The sequence below is a fragment of the Chlamydomonas reinhardtii genome, chromosome 6 (genome assembly GCF_000002595.2).
Source record: "Chlamydomonas reinhardtii strain CC-503 cw92 mt+ chromosome 6, whole genome shotgun sequence".
Taxonomy (NCBI): Eukaryota; Viridiplantae; Chlorophyta; class Chlorophyceae; order Chlamydomonadales; family Chlamydomonadaceae; genus Chlamydomonas; species Chlamydomonas reinhardtii.
In genome coordinates this window covers 6,918,219-6,931,075 of record NC_057009.1, presented here as the reverse complement: position 1 = coordinate 6,931,075, position 12,857 = coordinate 6,918,219, and the positions used below count along the sequence as shown (strand labels likewise).

The following is a 12,857-nucleotide window of genomic DNA, read 5'->3' as shown; positions in this document are numbered from 1 at the left end:
TGCAAGCATGTGCCCCGGAGGGTTTGTGCCCGTTCCCCTTCCTCCTTTCAAAGTAATTGAGCACACAACGCCAGGCGGCCTGAGGGGTCTCCAATCGCACATCAATTTCCAGAGCGGCGATTGATGTCGAAGCGGTTCGTAAAGCATGCGTTCGTAAAGCATGCATTCGTGCCTCGTCCATACCGTTGGGAATCACGCTTGTGCCCAGCCGGTGGTGCCAAGCGTATCATGGCTGCACACGTCATTTGTCCAACAATTTCGCCCGAAAGAAGTACAGAAGGGGATCAATTCGTGGATCCGATGCCGGTTGGCGGCGGTTGTGGACGAGATGAGCTTCAGTATGACTATATAAAACATCGAAAAATCTGAAATCGTATTGTTGTTCGAGTATACGCAGCAATATGGCGACACAGCCCCACACGACCGTGGCCATTGCGCTGCTCGGCGCCTTGCTGGCCCTGGCCGCAAGCCCAGCGCTTGCGTCCTATCGCATGCCGCCCGCAAAGAGCTACATGCACCGGCCACCTCCAGCTAAGAAGATGAGCGAGTCCAAGGTGGAGCACGTCGTGCTGCTCAGCATCGACGGTGCGCATGCCTTGACCGTGCACGTTAGTTGCTTGCTCCGCGGTCCAGTTGAACGAGTTTGCATGCATTTGTGGGATGCTGTCGTGTGCAACCAATATCAGCCATGCCTGAAGCTTGCTTCACATCTGCTCGCAGGCCTGCACTCTGGTGACCTGACTTGGTGGCTCGCCAACCGGCCCATGTCGGCCCTGGCAAAGCTGGCGATGTCCGGCGTCGTCTATCCCCAGGCCTTCGTGAAGGGTGCGTCCACTCGCCTTTATAGACCGATCCATTAAAGATTCAGGAAGGGCTGAGCGTACCCACTTCCCACTTCACCAACACGTCACGCATTATAACCGTGCGTGCTTCACTGCGCCACGCTGTGCAGGCATCACCGACTCCTTCCCGGGTGTGCTGGCGCTGCTGACGGGTGGCAGCAGCAAGAGCCACGGCGTGTACTATGACGACAGCTACTCCCGCGACCTGTGGTGCCCCGGCACGCCCTGCAACGGCAGCAAGTAAGTGAGCCTCCGTACGTGCCTTACCGGTACCGGTACGGTACGTAGTGGGGCCGCAGTCAGTGGGTCCATACGTGCCAATGGAGCTTTGACACGGGGCCTCTATTCATTTCTATCGCTAATGAGGATTATCTGGAGGGCGAGGCCTGGCAATCAGGCCATGGTCCCTCGGTGGACGGTGCCAGCGCCTCCCCCCCTGCACATATGTGCATGCGTGCCTTTCCCAGCCACCGTACAAACGCGCGCTCCTCCCTCCACCACATCTACTCTGTCCCAGGCCAACCGGCCCCCCCGGCTGCGAGCTCGTGCTTGACGAGTCCCTCGACTACAACCTGTCTGACCCCAACGGTGGCCGCACCGGCATCAACGGCGACTCCATCAACCCCGCCAACCTGCCGCTGGACAAGGACTGCAAGCCCGTCTACCCCCACCAGCTGCTCACGGCGAACACCATCTTTGAGGTGAGTTTGCTTTATCGGAGAGCGCAGGAAAGGTGTGTGCGCCCCGTGCTGTGTCTGCATGCGGTGTGTGTGTGTGTGTGTGTGTGTGTGTGTGTGTGTGTGTGTGCGTGTGCGTGCGTGTGCGTGCGCGGGTGTCATGCATGGGCATTATCCTGCACGCCGCACACTGCCTTGGCCATCCACCTCTGCGGCATGAGCTCGATTCGTCGACGTTGGGCCGTCGCTCTTGGGAGGTGGCATCGATGGACCGGGTGAAGTAGGCAGGAGGTGACCGTCGCTCTTGGGTACCGCCGTATGTGCTGACACGCCCGTACGACCGCACGCGCGCCCTCATGCACTCGCGCCGCCCACAGGTGGCCAAGTCGGCTGGGCTGCGCACCGCGTGGACGGATAAGCACCCCGCCTACGACCTAGTGCAGGTGGGTGGGTGCTGCTTGCAATACGGCAATGGCTGGAGGCGCTCCGATGGCCTCAGGTAGGGATTTTGTTTACCGCCGGCGCGGAATTTCATACCGCTGGCGCGCATGCCATGGCTACCGTATGCAAGCTTGCGCATCAGCCATCCAGTGACTTGTTAATGTTTCCCAACTTGTCACGGCTTTCCTGCATCACCCACCGCCGTTGCCCGCAGGGTCCCTCGGGCATGGGGGTGGACCAACTGTACACGCCCGAGATCAACACTGACTACATGGGGCTAGATTACACACACGTCGCTGAGCAGGTGCGGGTTAAGGGGCGCGGGGGCACGTGGAATGCACCACATGCACTGGAATCCGCCGGCACCGTATTGTCAGTGTGGGCTGCAGGCAAGCGTTGCTGCCCGCATTCGCTTCCGCCTTACTTGTCACCCACTACTGCAACGAACCCCCTCCCCGTCTTGGCCCGGTTTATTTCTCGCCGTGGCCCCTCTCCAGATCCCCAAGTACGACGCCCTCCATGCCGAGGCCATCAGCAGCTGGTGGGTGCTGGTGCATGCGTGTGCGGTTGGACTGTGGGCAATATGGGAAGTTATTAGGCTGCACAAGTTGGCAACGCATCCTTACGTGCATCCTCGTTTCCGTCTATACTCCGTCCCCACCCATCACATTTACCCAAAGCAGTAACAGCTCCTGACACGTGATGTACGGCACTCATTCGTACGTGATGCCTGCAGGGCCCTGGGTTTTGACTACCAGGGCAACCCGCAGAGCGGCTGGGGTGTGCCCGCCATCTTCGGTGGCAACTTCCAGGTGCGTGCGCACGACATGGGCGTGTGCCTGCTGTGCGCAGGCTACAACCTCAGCTGTGCCGAATAATGCAAAAGTTAGGCGAGTGGTGTTAGCAATGACGTGCGGCTGTCTCATGTATCCAACGAGGTGACCGCCGAACCCTGCAACCAATCCGACGACACATCCGTTGTCGTAGCACGCACGCACTCATGCCACGCCCGAACCAAGCTATTTCAACCCGCCTGCCCCCCCCCGTCCGCCCCCTCCGACCCCACCCACCCGCCACCGCCTGCAGACCGTGTCCGTCGTTGCCAAGCTGTACAGCCCCGTTGCTTACGAGGCTGACGGCATGACCCCGGCCGCCAGCATGCTGACCGCCCTGGAGGAGGTGGACGGCTTCGTGGGACGCATTGCCGCCTACGTCGATGTGGCGGTGCGTGCTGGCCACGGCTGGGGTTGCGTTGTGCTGCTGGGAGTGGTACTGGGAGTTCTGTATGCTCTACCGGGGGCGCCGCCACAAGACACAATGCTCAGCCACGCATACGAACACACACTCGCGCACCACCTCACATGCATTCACACGAGTACGTGTGTACGCATCGCGTGCGCGCAGGGCCGCACCCCCAACACCGCCTTCATTGTCACGGCCAAGCACGGCAACGCGCCGCGCAAGGCCTCGGACCTGCAGCTGCTGCCCGACACGCTGGTGCCCAACGCCCTCAAGGCCGCAGGCGTCATGGTGCGCGCGGGCACGGGCTGCATGTGTGTTTATTTGGGTGCCAACAGCCCGCAACCACACCATCAGACCAGCCTGCACCCTTGATTCATTCCTTCCCATTAACGTAGCTCGATCCTCTGACGCCCCCCTTCCTTCCGTCCCCTCCTCCCGGCCCCTCCTCCCGGCCCCCCCTCCCGGCCCCCCCTCCCGCCCCCGGCCCCCGCTCCCGCTGCTCGCACCCACAGCCCGCCCAGGTGACGCAGGACACGGTGTCGCTCATCTGGCTGGAGGACGCCTCCCAGATTGCCGCCGCCGTCAAGGCGCTGGAGGCCAACGCCACGGCCCTGGGCATTGCGGAGGTCATCTACGGCCCGGCCCTGCTGGTGAGGGTAGTGTGTGTGGGGGGGGGGTATGGTGTGTGTGTGTGAGTGTGTGCCGTATGTGTGTGCGGGTATGGGGTGGGTGGGGTTGCGGAAGGTGGAGGCACAATCCAGACACGGACTGCGCTGCCGGTTGCCCGCACACACATCAGCTGATCAGCGCATTTGCAACGCTGAGTTGGTGCTCTTCCCCACATATGGATGTGCGGTCGTTGTATGGTACCACCGCCATCACATTCATTGCGGCCAAGCAAGTGCGTTACTGTATGTGTGTGTGTATGTGCGCGTGCCCCTGCAGGAGTTCGCCGGCGACCCCGCCACCAGCCCCACCGCGCCGCACATCGTCACGCGCGTCATCCCGGGTGTGGTGTACGTGGGCAACCCCGCCAAGCACTCCAAGGCCGGCGACCACGGCGGCCTCAACGACGATGACAACCACGTGGCGCTGCTGGTGTCCAAGTAGGTCGCCCTGTCACGCGTGCTGAGCGGTGCTGTGCGATGCGGACGTGGTGCGGTGCGGTGGGATGGTCACGTGCGCGGTGGATGGGAGCAGCTTGCGGGGGCAATGCTACGAGATACATATGCACACAACCCAATCGGCCTGTCCCTTGGCGTTCTTCCAACACGCGCGCGCAGGTCCGGCCAGAAGCCCATGACCGTCACGGATCGTGTGGAGACGCGCCAGGTGGCGCCCACCGTCCTCAAGCTGCTGGGGCTGGACCACACCAAGCTGACCGCCTGCATGACGGAGGGCTGCGACCCCCTGCCCGGCCTGAGCTACTAAATAACAACAACTCAATAGATGCTGACATGCATCACTGCATGGGTTGCGCGCGCGGTGATGCCTCACGACTAGCATCCTTGAAGGGACCGGGTACCGGGTGATGATCGTGTACGTGTATATATCGTATGCTGTGTGTTGCCTTTGTGCAATCGTGTACGTGTATATATCGTATGCGCTGTGTGTTGCCTTTGTGCAATGTGCGGGGAGAGCACCGGAAAGCAACGCAAGCATACATAACTACTTCGCCGTTGCTTTGCTTCCACGGTTGCTCTGCGCATTTTGGCTGCGCCCGTTGGTTCTATTTGATCCGTGCAAATCCATGCTCTCGTGATCTACGCGCTGCCCTGTCGCAGTGTATGTGCTGGGTGCATGCTTCAAAGCCGGGACGCCCTAACCCCATTAGTGGTTGGCGGTGAGATATCGGACCTGTTGGCGAGAGCCATGGATGGCCCTAATACACCACGGGGGCATGGCGCACCCATGGAGGGCACTGTAATAATGCATCCGCGGAACCTACAAAGCAGGGTCGGTCCGACCGCACAGACAGACCGCTACACGCCATCCATGATAAGTTGATAAGACCCGGCTCGTGTTCATCTGCCGCAACTATCGCGTCTGTCAGTATACTCCAAAAGCTACCGCCTACGCAGGACCAGTCCAAGCAGCGCCGCAGCAGCAGGAGCCAACGCCTGGTTCTCACTCTCGCACTCTGACGCGTTCCGCAGCACGCGCGCTCACTAGTTGCACCCCAAGTGCACCAGGCCCGACCAGCTGCGCAACTCTGCGCAAATCATGTACAACTCTGACAACTGACTCTCGACAATGCAAGCTGCCGTAACAGCTTGGATATCTATAGTACATGACGTCGCGGCCTACTGTACAGGCATCAGAGCCATACACCTGTAACGAAAGGAAATGAAAGGATAAGGCGCATACGAGGCAAACATGCAGCAAACTCTGCTATGCATTGGAATCACGCGTGCCTTGCGTTTCCCTTGCGGTGCTTGCCAATCCACTCACGTCCGCTTTGCACGTCCGTAGCCAAGTATGGCCTCAATAAGTCCCCAGGACCGCAGAAGGGCCTATGAGCACTGTGAATGCGTATGCGTGCAGGTCATTGCATGCCGGTACCCCTGAACTTGGCAACGCCGCTCAACCATGGATGCATGTTCATACGCGCTTGCAGAACATGACGGTGGCCCGCTGTTCATGCCTGTTCGCTACATCCCTGGTTGCCTTTTCAAAATGCACGGATGAAGCGTAATGTCGGCTACTCCACCCTGTCCTCGTGCAACAAATCCTCGAAGTGCAAGGAGCAACCTGTCCTCATGCAACAAATCCTCGAAGTGGAATCAGCAGCAATCGCCTCCCTGCGCTTCACGGGTTGAAGTCCAGCTGATGGATCACTCACACTACTCCAGCGCCGCAGCAAATTTACTTCTGCAATCATGCCATTTAGCATTCAGCAGCAACCTTACCAAGATTCCCCGCAACACAACACATATACATAACACATGCAGGACGAGAGCATCTACGACATGCAACGGCATCCTGGGCGCGACACATGACGCTCCGGACCCATGCACAAATAAAAAGGAACACATCCGCTGGCTCATCAACCGCACCAGCTTTCTTAGCGACCAAGCAGTTGTCTGAGGGCCAGACTCCTCCGCCCGTTCGTACTGCCATACGTTGGTGACAAAAGATCAATGACTAAGCGATTGGTGCAGACCTTTCTGCGGCGTCTATTCATGCGTTGCTCAACATGTACTCCTTGTGTGGATCACGTGGTAAGATGGCAAATACTAGCGATCCAGGTGTGCGTGTGCATGCATGTGCATGCAAAGATGAGTGCTTGCCTATGCAGGCGGCGGCCGCAAAACAGCAGGGGTTCCCCCGCTGCGGAGCCCTCCAAAGGCCAATCCTTCAGGAGCAGGACAGCCGCTGAACACACGACACGCACGAATGCACTGGCTTGCCACGCCTTGAGCGGCGTGCCTTAAGAACGCGCTGCCGCCACTGAAGCGCAGCCCCCCCAGCATGCTTCTTCTTCAGCTTGCGCGCATTCACGATGCAACAGGAGCTTTCCCCCCTGTTCGACTGCAACAGCAGTCGCCGACGCCCCCGGCAGTAGCTCCGACTCGGTCGTCATGCCTCCTGCTGACATGCTCGCCAGGCCGTGCGGCCCGCCGCCAGCTCTGCTGCCCGCCTGCACGCTGCTTGACGGAGCGGAGACGGGGAGCGGCGGCTCCCTGCGCTGAACAGACTCCTGCAGCGGCAGAGGGACCGGTGCGGATGCCGGTAGCTGCAGCTGCGGCACCATGGCGGCTCCACAGGTGCCGCTCTGCCGCAGCGCCTCTGCGATTGCGGCCGCCACCAGCGTGGCCGCCAGGTCGCTGCCGTGGCGGATGAGCTGCGTGTGGTGCGGCTCGTTGCAGGCCTGCCGTGAATGGGAGGCCGGCGCGCCGGGGCTGCCGCATGTTGAGCACACGGGCCCAGATGACTGCGACTGCTGGCGGTGCATGGCAGTTGTGGCCGCAATGGCGGCGGCCGCCGCCGCCGCTGCGGCAGCCGCCGCCATGGACGTGAGTGCGGCGGCAATGTCGGCGGCTGAGGACGCGTCACTCAGCTCTTGCTGGTGCTGGTGCTGCTGCTGCTGCTCAGCGTCTATCGAGAGCGGGCTGGTGTAGATGCCAGTTGGGACGGCCATAAGCTCTTGCGTCGTCTGCTGCCTCTGCAGCAGCTGCCGCTGCTGCATGGGCAGCTGCTGTAGGGACGCAAGCGCGCGCGCCAGCTGAAGCACCACCGAGCTACCCAGGCCGCTGCTGCTCGTGCCGGGGCTGCTCAGCATTGCGCTGGACGCCGAGGGCAGGGTCGCCACCGTCACCGCCGGCTGGAACGCTGCGTCATCACCGCACGCCTCCTGCTGCGCCAGCGCCGCGGCGCCTCCCTCGGTGTTCCCAACGGCAGCGGCCAGCAGCGGCGCAATGCGCCCGCCTCCGCCTGCAGGCCCGGTCATGGACTGCGCACCAGAGACGCTGGCCGCGCCGGACGCCTGCGCGAAAGGCACCACGCGGATGCCGCAAGCCTCCGCCACCTCACCATCCCCGCAGCCGCCCGGTGGCGGCCCCGATCCCTGCGGCAGCATGCCAGACCCAGTACCTATGTGGCCGGCGCCGCCATGCATGCTGCCGCCAGCGGCATCCGCCCAGCCCACGCTGGCGCCGTCGGGGCCGGCGTGGGAGCAGGAGAGCATGGCGCTGCTGTCGGCAGTCATGCTCACCAGGCCCCGTTCCATTGCGGCCGTCATGGGCGGACTGGCAGTGGCGCCGCCGCCGCCGCCGCCGCCGCGTGACGCCCACGAATGTGCCGACGCTGCAGATGAGTGGCGGTACATGCGTGCCACCGGCGGCTGCCGATGCAGCAAGCCCCCGTCCGTGGCGCCGCCGCCAAAGGACGAGTAGGCACTCGCCCCGCCCTGGGTCCCGCTGACCGTGTGCCGCGGGTGCTGCTGCTGCGGATGCATGTGCGAGAGCGGGTGTGGTTGCGAGAACTGGTGTTGCAGCAGATGCTGCGGGTACGGGTGCTGCTGGTTCTGCAGCGCCGGCAAGTCCTCCACGAACGCCTGCTGCCCCGATGCACCCCCCTGTTGCTGCTGCGCATGCTCTGCTGCCCCGCCCGGCGGCACCTGCCAGTACAATACCTCGGAGGACTCGGGCAGGGGATGCGGCACCATGACCGACTTGCGGCTCGTGCGGCGTGCCTCCGCCGGCCCCGCCCCGCCCACCGCCGTGCTCGCCAGGCTGCCCTCGCCGCCCCCCTCCATCAGGATGCCCGCCGCAACTCCGCTGGCGCTGATGCCATCGCTGATGGGCGTGCCTGTCGAGCGGCGCGTGTACAGCGTGTTCCGCTGCTGGCGCGGGAAGCCGCCTGTGGTGCTGCGCCAAGCGGCCTCCGCGGCCGGGCTCGGCGTCGTGCGCCGCCCCAGTGAAGAAGCATGCTGCTGCGTGCTGGCAGCGGACGGACGCTCGGAGCACGTCGCTGCCCGCAGCAGCGCGCGCGGTCGCGCGGCCTCCCTGGCCTCCATGCCATTGGAAATGGTGTGACGCCGTGCCGGCTCCGTGCCGGCGGCTGAGGCCGCAACGGACGCGGTGAGCGGCGGCCCGTGCAGCCTCGCCTGCTCCGCGACTGAGCTCCACTGCTCAGCCAGCGTTTGCACCAGCCGCCGATCGCTCGCCTCCATCACCTGCTTGTAGTCGGCAGCCGAGTAGACGCCGAAGCACTCGGCCACCACGTTTGCGCCCTTGCGCCGCGGGCTGTGCCCCATGTCCGCCATGAGCTGGTCGTGGTAATACCCCATGTACACCATTAGGACCGAGCCCCGGCAGCGCTGGGTGGGCATCACATCGCGCCGCCAGCGCTGCTGCGCCCGGACGTCCTCGTGCATGGCGTGCGGCGGCGGCAGCGTGACGCGCCCGGTCAGCACGTGCGCGAGCCACAGCGCCTGCAGCCCTCCACTCAGGATGTTGTTGTATGTTGACACCTGCGCGTGGCAGTTTTGCAGGCAGGGCATCGCAATGCGCAGACGGGGACACTCCTTGACGGCTCCATACTCAATGCCGACGTGGGCAATACAACGTCCAAGGTTGAGGATTCTGTGGGCACGCTCACACCCACCCACCTCGCTGCCCACGAAGGCCAGGTGCGGCACATCGGGCGGGATGCAGTTGCGGTAGAGGTAAAGTCCGTCCTTCTGCAGCCCCAGCCGCGCCCGCATCTCGCCGTCAAAGTAGTCGTACGTCTTTTCGTACCCGGTGCAGTACAGCACCACGTCCGCGGGCAGGAAGCTGTTGTCCAGCAGGATCACGCCGTTGCGCACGAACGCTTTGATCTCGCCTGCAGAACGGGGGAAGATATTGTGGCGGCGCGATGAAGTGATACAGTGCTGCGACTATTTCCTTGTTTTCGCGCCCTGCAAGGCATGGAAAGGAAGGGCTCGGCGCGCACAGGTGGACAGGCGCTGCGCCAGCGCCGTTGCCCACCTTGCAGCAGGTCCACGCCTTTGCCCTCCAGCATCTGGTCCAGCCGGTCATCCTGCCAGTCACACCAAGGGCCACACAGCAATTGTCAGCAAACCCACAGGCCGCTTGCATGCAACACACGCCTCGCCCCTCTCCGAGGACTTTGTAGTGCATGGCTCCTTGCAGCCTGCAAGCCAGCGACACGGCCCCAAAGCCCTGCACAGCTCCCAGCCTGCCCACACTATCGTCCGGGAGCACGCACCAGGATTTGGCCGCCGTAGAAGAGGTCCTTTGGCAGCGACACCGCCGGCTTGAGGCGGCCGGTGGTGGCAGGGTACTTGGTCGAGATGAGGCACTGCGGGGCCAGGGATCGTACCGCCGGTCAGTGATGCGGGGGCTATCATGAATCAGATAGGAAGACAGCGCAGACAGGCACGCAGGTGGGGCGCATTTTTGCTCGCCAGACCCCACGCACCTCGAGACTCTTCCAGAACAGGCGCCGCATTGGCTTGGTTACGGCCGCACGCGCGCGCTCCAGCTTGCCCGCGGTGTAGTAGTTCGGGAGCATGCCGGCAAAGGCGCGGTTGAAGACCAGCCGCCGGATGGAGATGCCCAGCAGCGAGCGCGGCACTGGCCAGTGCGACTTGCGGTACAGCATGGTCACGGAGGCGGCGGTGTTGGCCGACACCAGGCCCGACACGCAGTCGAGCGCGGTCTTGCCCGCGCCCACGACCACCACGCGGCGGCCCTTGACCGTTAACACGTCTGTGAAGTACTTCGCGTGGATCTGAGTTCCAACGAACGACTCCGCGCCCTGTAGTCGGTGCCAATGGCATTGTCAGACGAAGGGCGGAGCCGGCAAGAAGCAGTGGAGGCAATGCGGAAGCGTCGTTAAATGTGCAGTGCCCTCGGCCGTCGCTGTCTCTGGAGTGTGTTGGCGAGCCGACGGGCTTTGACACGCGCACCTGGTACTCAGGAATGTAGGGTTTGGAGTAGATGCCGTTGCACATGACCACGTAGTCTGCAGTCACCTGTGTGTGCAAGAGTAATTGGGGGCGGGAGGCGGGGGCCAAGTTTGGCACGGCACGCTGGTCCACTACCTCGCGGCCAGCAGGTTTCCGACCCCGCGCTTCCCACCTTCAGCCACAAGCAAGCCGTGCATGTCTGAGTGCTGCTGTCGCGGGTACACGGCGTCTTTCATTTACCGTACGCCATGTGATCATTCCAGGCAAGCACACCACACGCACGCACTGCACGCACACATGCGCACCTTGTAGAACTTTTCAGTCTCTGTGTTGCTGTACAGCGCCTCCCACTGCCGCTGGTCCGAGTGCCAGCGCAGGCGCAGCAGCTGCATGGCCGCCGAAGTCAGAAATGATAAGTGGCACCAGGCGCAGGGAATATGCCACATGGAACGTGCATCTCTTCATGAATACCAACCCACCCTTGAGTTGAAGCGGACAAGGCGCAGCAAGCCGAAATGCTGCGCATACGCCAGGATGTAGGCTTGCACCTGCAGCACGCCAAAGCAGATATCCAATGTTACATACATTGGTACGTTTCCTCCCTGCTTGTTGCACACCGCATGCTCGAGTAAAGTACTCGTGTAGCGCCGCCCCGGAGCGTGACCACCACATGAGTGCCTTGGAGCCCACCTTTGTCTACTGTGGCCTCAGCCCCATAGCTTCACAGTTTACACCAAGTGAGGAGCCTACCTGTGCGCCCGTGGGGAACTCGTCCGGGGGCTGCAGCGATTGCGGCCAAGGGAAGTCCGCAAACTGGTACAGCCGCCACGGCACTGTTGTAGGGGCGGGACGCAAAGGGCAGGCGGACGTTGGAGGCTCCAAGGGCTCATCTAGCCGCCTTAGCGCGTGCACGGCATTTTGTTGTCTCGCCGCGATTCCAGCTTGCTAGGCCGCCCGGGGACAGCGGGCTGGGGCCGGGTTAGGTACAAGCCGCGGCTGCCAACATTATGCGGGCCCACCTTGCAACCCGAACCCTGCGTAGTTCGCGGCCCAGACTCCACCGATTGTGTCCGTGGCCTCCAGAACGCAGCACTCCACGCCCATCTGCAGGAACGGCACCGCAGGCAAAGGGCGAACGGTGAATGCATGCTATGACCACATGGCACATAAAGGGCGGTGTTGTAGTGTCGCAACTGGTCCACTTCTATTGGAGAAGTGTAAGTTTTCTCAGCGCGCGTGCTGCCTTTCGGATACGACCATGAAGACTCTTCCTTCAACCAGGATAAATACCTGGGCAAACCGACGCGCGACCTGGAGCCCCGCAATGCCTGCCCCAACAACGAGTACACGACGCAGGCGGCCGGCTTCTGGCAGCAGTGGCGTTGACGCCTCTGGTGAAGCCATTTCGCCAGTTCGCGACCGCCTCGCTTAGTAGCGCTACGTTACTTCTGCGCGGCCATATTCTAGGAAAACGAGTACTGTACTTCGCTGTCAAAGATGCTGGAAGTCTGTGCGACTTTGTTGACAGTAAGTGTCGACTGTACTTGCGACAAATCGCAAGGGCAAAATGGTGACCGTCCTCCCCCCTAAACCAACACTAGCAAGGTGATTTTTAATCGACACAGAGTTTGTGAAGCAGAATCGAAGGCCAGGTCTTCCTGTCGCGAAAACCGAATGGTTGTGAACCCGTTCGCATCCATTCTGGCAAACTATAAGAGAAGCTTATTATAACTAGTTGTATTAAGCACCGTGAGTCCAGGCGCACATCGGAAATCATTCAACTGCAGTTACTCTGAGGCTTAACCGGCGGTTCTTGATGGTTGCGATTCTAACAGAATTCTAACTGCTCTTTCGGCTGCTACGTATTCCGACGCGAACAAGCACAAAACTAAACGTATATCATATGGCTATATGTTAAGACAGCTCTCACCCTATCGAGCGCATGTGCCTAAGGTCGTAAACATGTGCCGGACCCTCACCATCATCCAGCCTGAAGGGCGAACTGCGACCGCAGAGGCATTCCCAAGTTAGCATGGTGCCCCTGAGGTAGTGGCGCCGGCATGAAATAACAGTGACCATCAGCACGCTTTGCGCATTGCTTTACGAAGCTAAACTAGAAGCATGATGTCGCTGAGCGGTACGTCCGAGTTCGCCGTGGTTATGGGTAGGTAGCTAGGGCTGTGCACACATCCATGCCTGTACTGTGTGTGTGTGTGTGTGTATGTGTGTGTGTGTGTA

At 61.8% G+C, this 12,857-nt stretch overlaps 2 protein-coding genes across 2 annotated transcripts; one reads left to right on the top strand and one right to left on the bottom strand.

Annotated features, from left to right (window-relative positions):
* Window positions 1–189: 189 nt before the first annotated feature.
* CHLRE_06g296100v5 (uncharacterized protein) lies at window positions 190–5,035 on the top strand. Its single transcript, XM_043063503.1, has 13 exons — window positions 190–585; window positions 721–825; window positions 953–1,082; window positions 1,360–1,543; window positions 1,897–1,962; window positions 2,175–2,264; window positions 2,458–2,501; window positions 2,697–2,772; window positions 3,047–3,184; window positions 3,365–3,490; window positions 3,715–3,852; window positions 4,148–4,308; window positions 4,486–5,035. The coding sequence occupies exons 1-13, from the start codon at window positions 402–404 to the stop codon at window positions 4,631–4,633; spliced, it is 1,590 nt and encodes a 529-aa protein (XP_042924209.1). The 5' UTR covers window positions 190–401; the 3' UTR covers window positions 4,634–5,035.
* Window positions 5,036–5,047: 12 nt separating this feature from the next.
* Window positions 5,048–12,549, bottom strand: CHLRE_06g296050v5 (uncharacterized protein). The gene is made up of 11 exons (XM_043063502.1): window positions 11,910–12,549; window positions 11,639–11,723; window positions 11,370–11,452; window positions 11,099–11,167; window positions 10,925–11,005; window positions 10,620–10,685; window positions 10,130–10,468; window positions 9,917–10,009; window positions 9,676–9,727; window positions 9,315–9,529; window positions 5,048–9,176 (listed from the first exon to the last, which is right to left on the bottom strand). The coding sequence occupies exons 1-11, from the start codon at window positions 12,021–12,023 to the stop codon at window positions 6,633–6,635; spliced, it is 3,741 nt and encodes a 1,246-aa protein (XP_042924208.1). The 5' UTR covers window positions 12,024–12,549; the 3' UTR covers window positions 5,048–6,632.
* Window positions 12,550–12,857: the final 308 nt, after the last annotated feature.

Coding starts and splice junctions, on each gene's coding strand:
- CHLRE_06g296050v5 (XM_043063502.1), bottom strand. CDS start 12,023: ATGGCTTCACCAGAGGCGTCAACGCCACTGCTGCCAGAAGCCGGCCGC. Junction 10,469..10,619: donor CCTACATTCCTGAGTACCAG/GTGCGCGTGTCA, acceptor CACCGACTACAG/GGCGCGGAGTCGTTCGTTGG. Junction 10,010..10,129: donor TGTTCTGGAAGAGTCTCGAG/GTGCGTGGGGTC, acceptor CTGGCCCCGCAG/TGCCTCATCTCGACCAAGTA.
- CHLRE_06g296100v5 (XM_043063503.1), top strand. CDS start 402: ATGGCGACACAGCCCCACACGACCGTGGCCATTGCGCTGCTCGGCGCC. Junction 1,083..1,359: donor ACGCCCTGCAACGGCAGCAA/GTAAGTGAGCCT, acceptor ACTCTGTCCCAG/GCCAACCGGCCCCCCCGGCT. Junction 3,185..3,364: donor CCGCCTACGTCGATGTGGCG/GTGCGTGCTGGC, acceptor GCGTGCGCGCAG/GGCCGCACCCCCAACACCGC.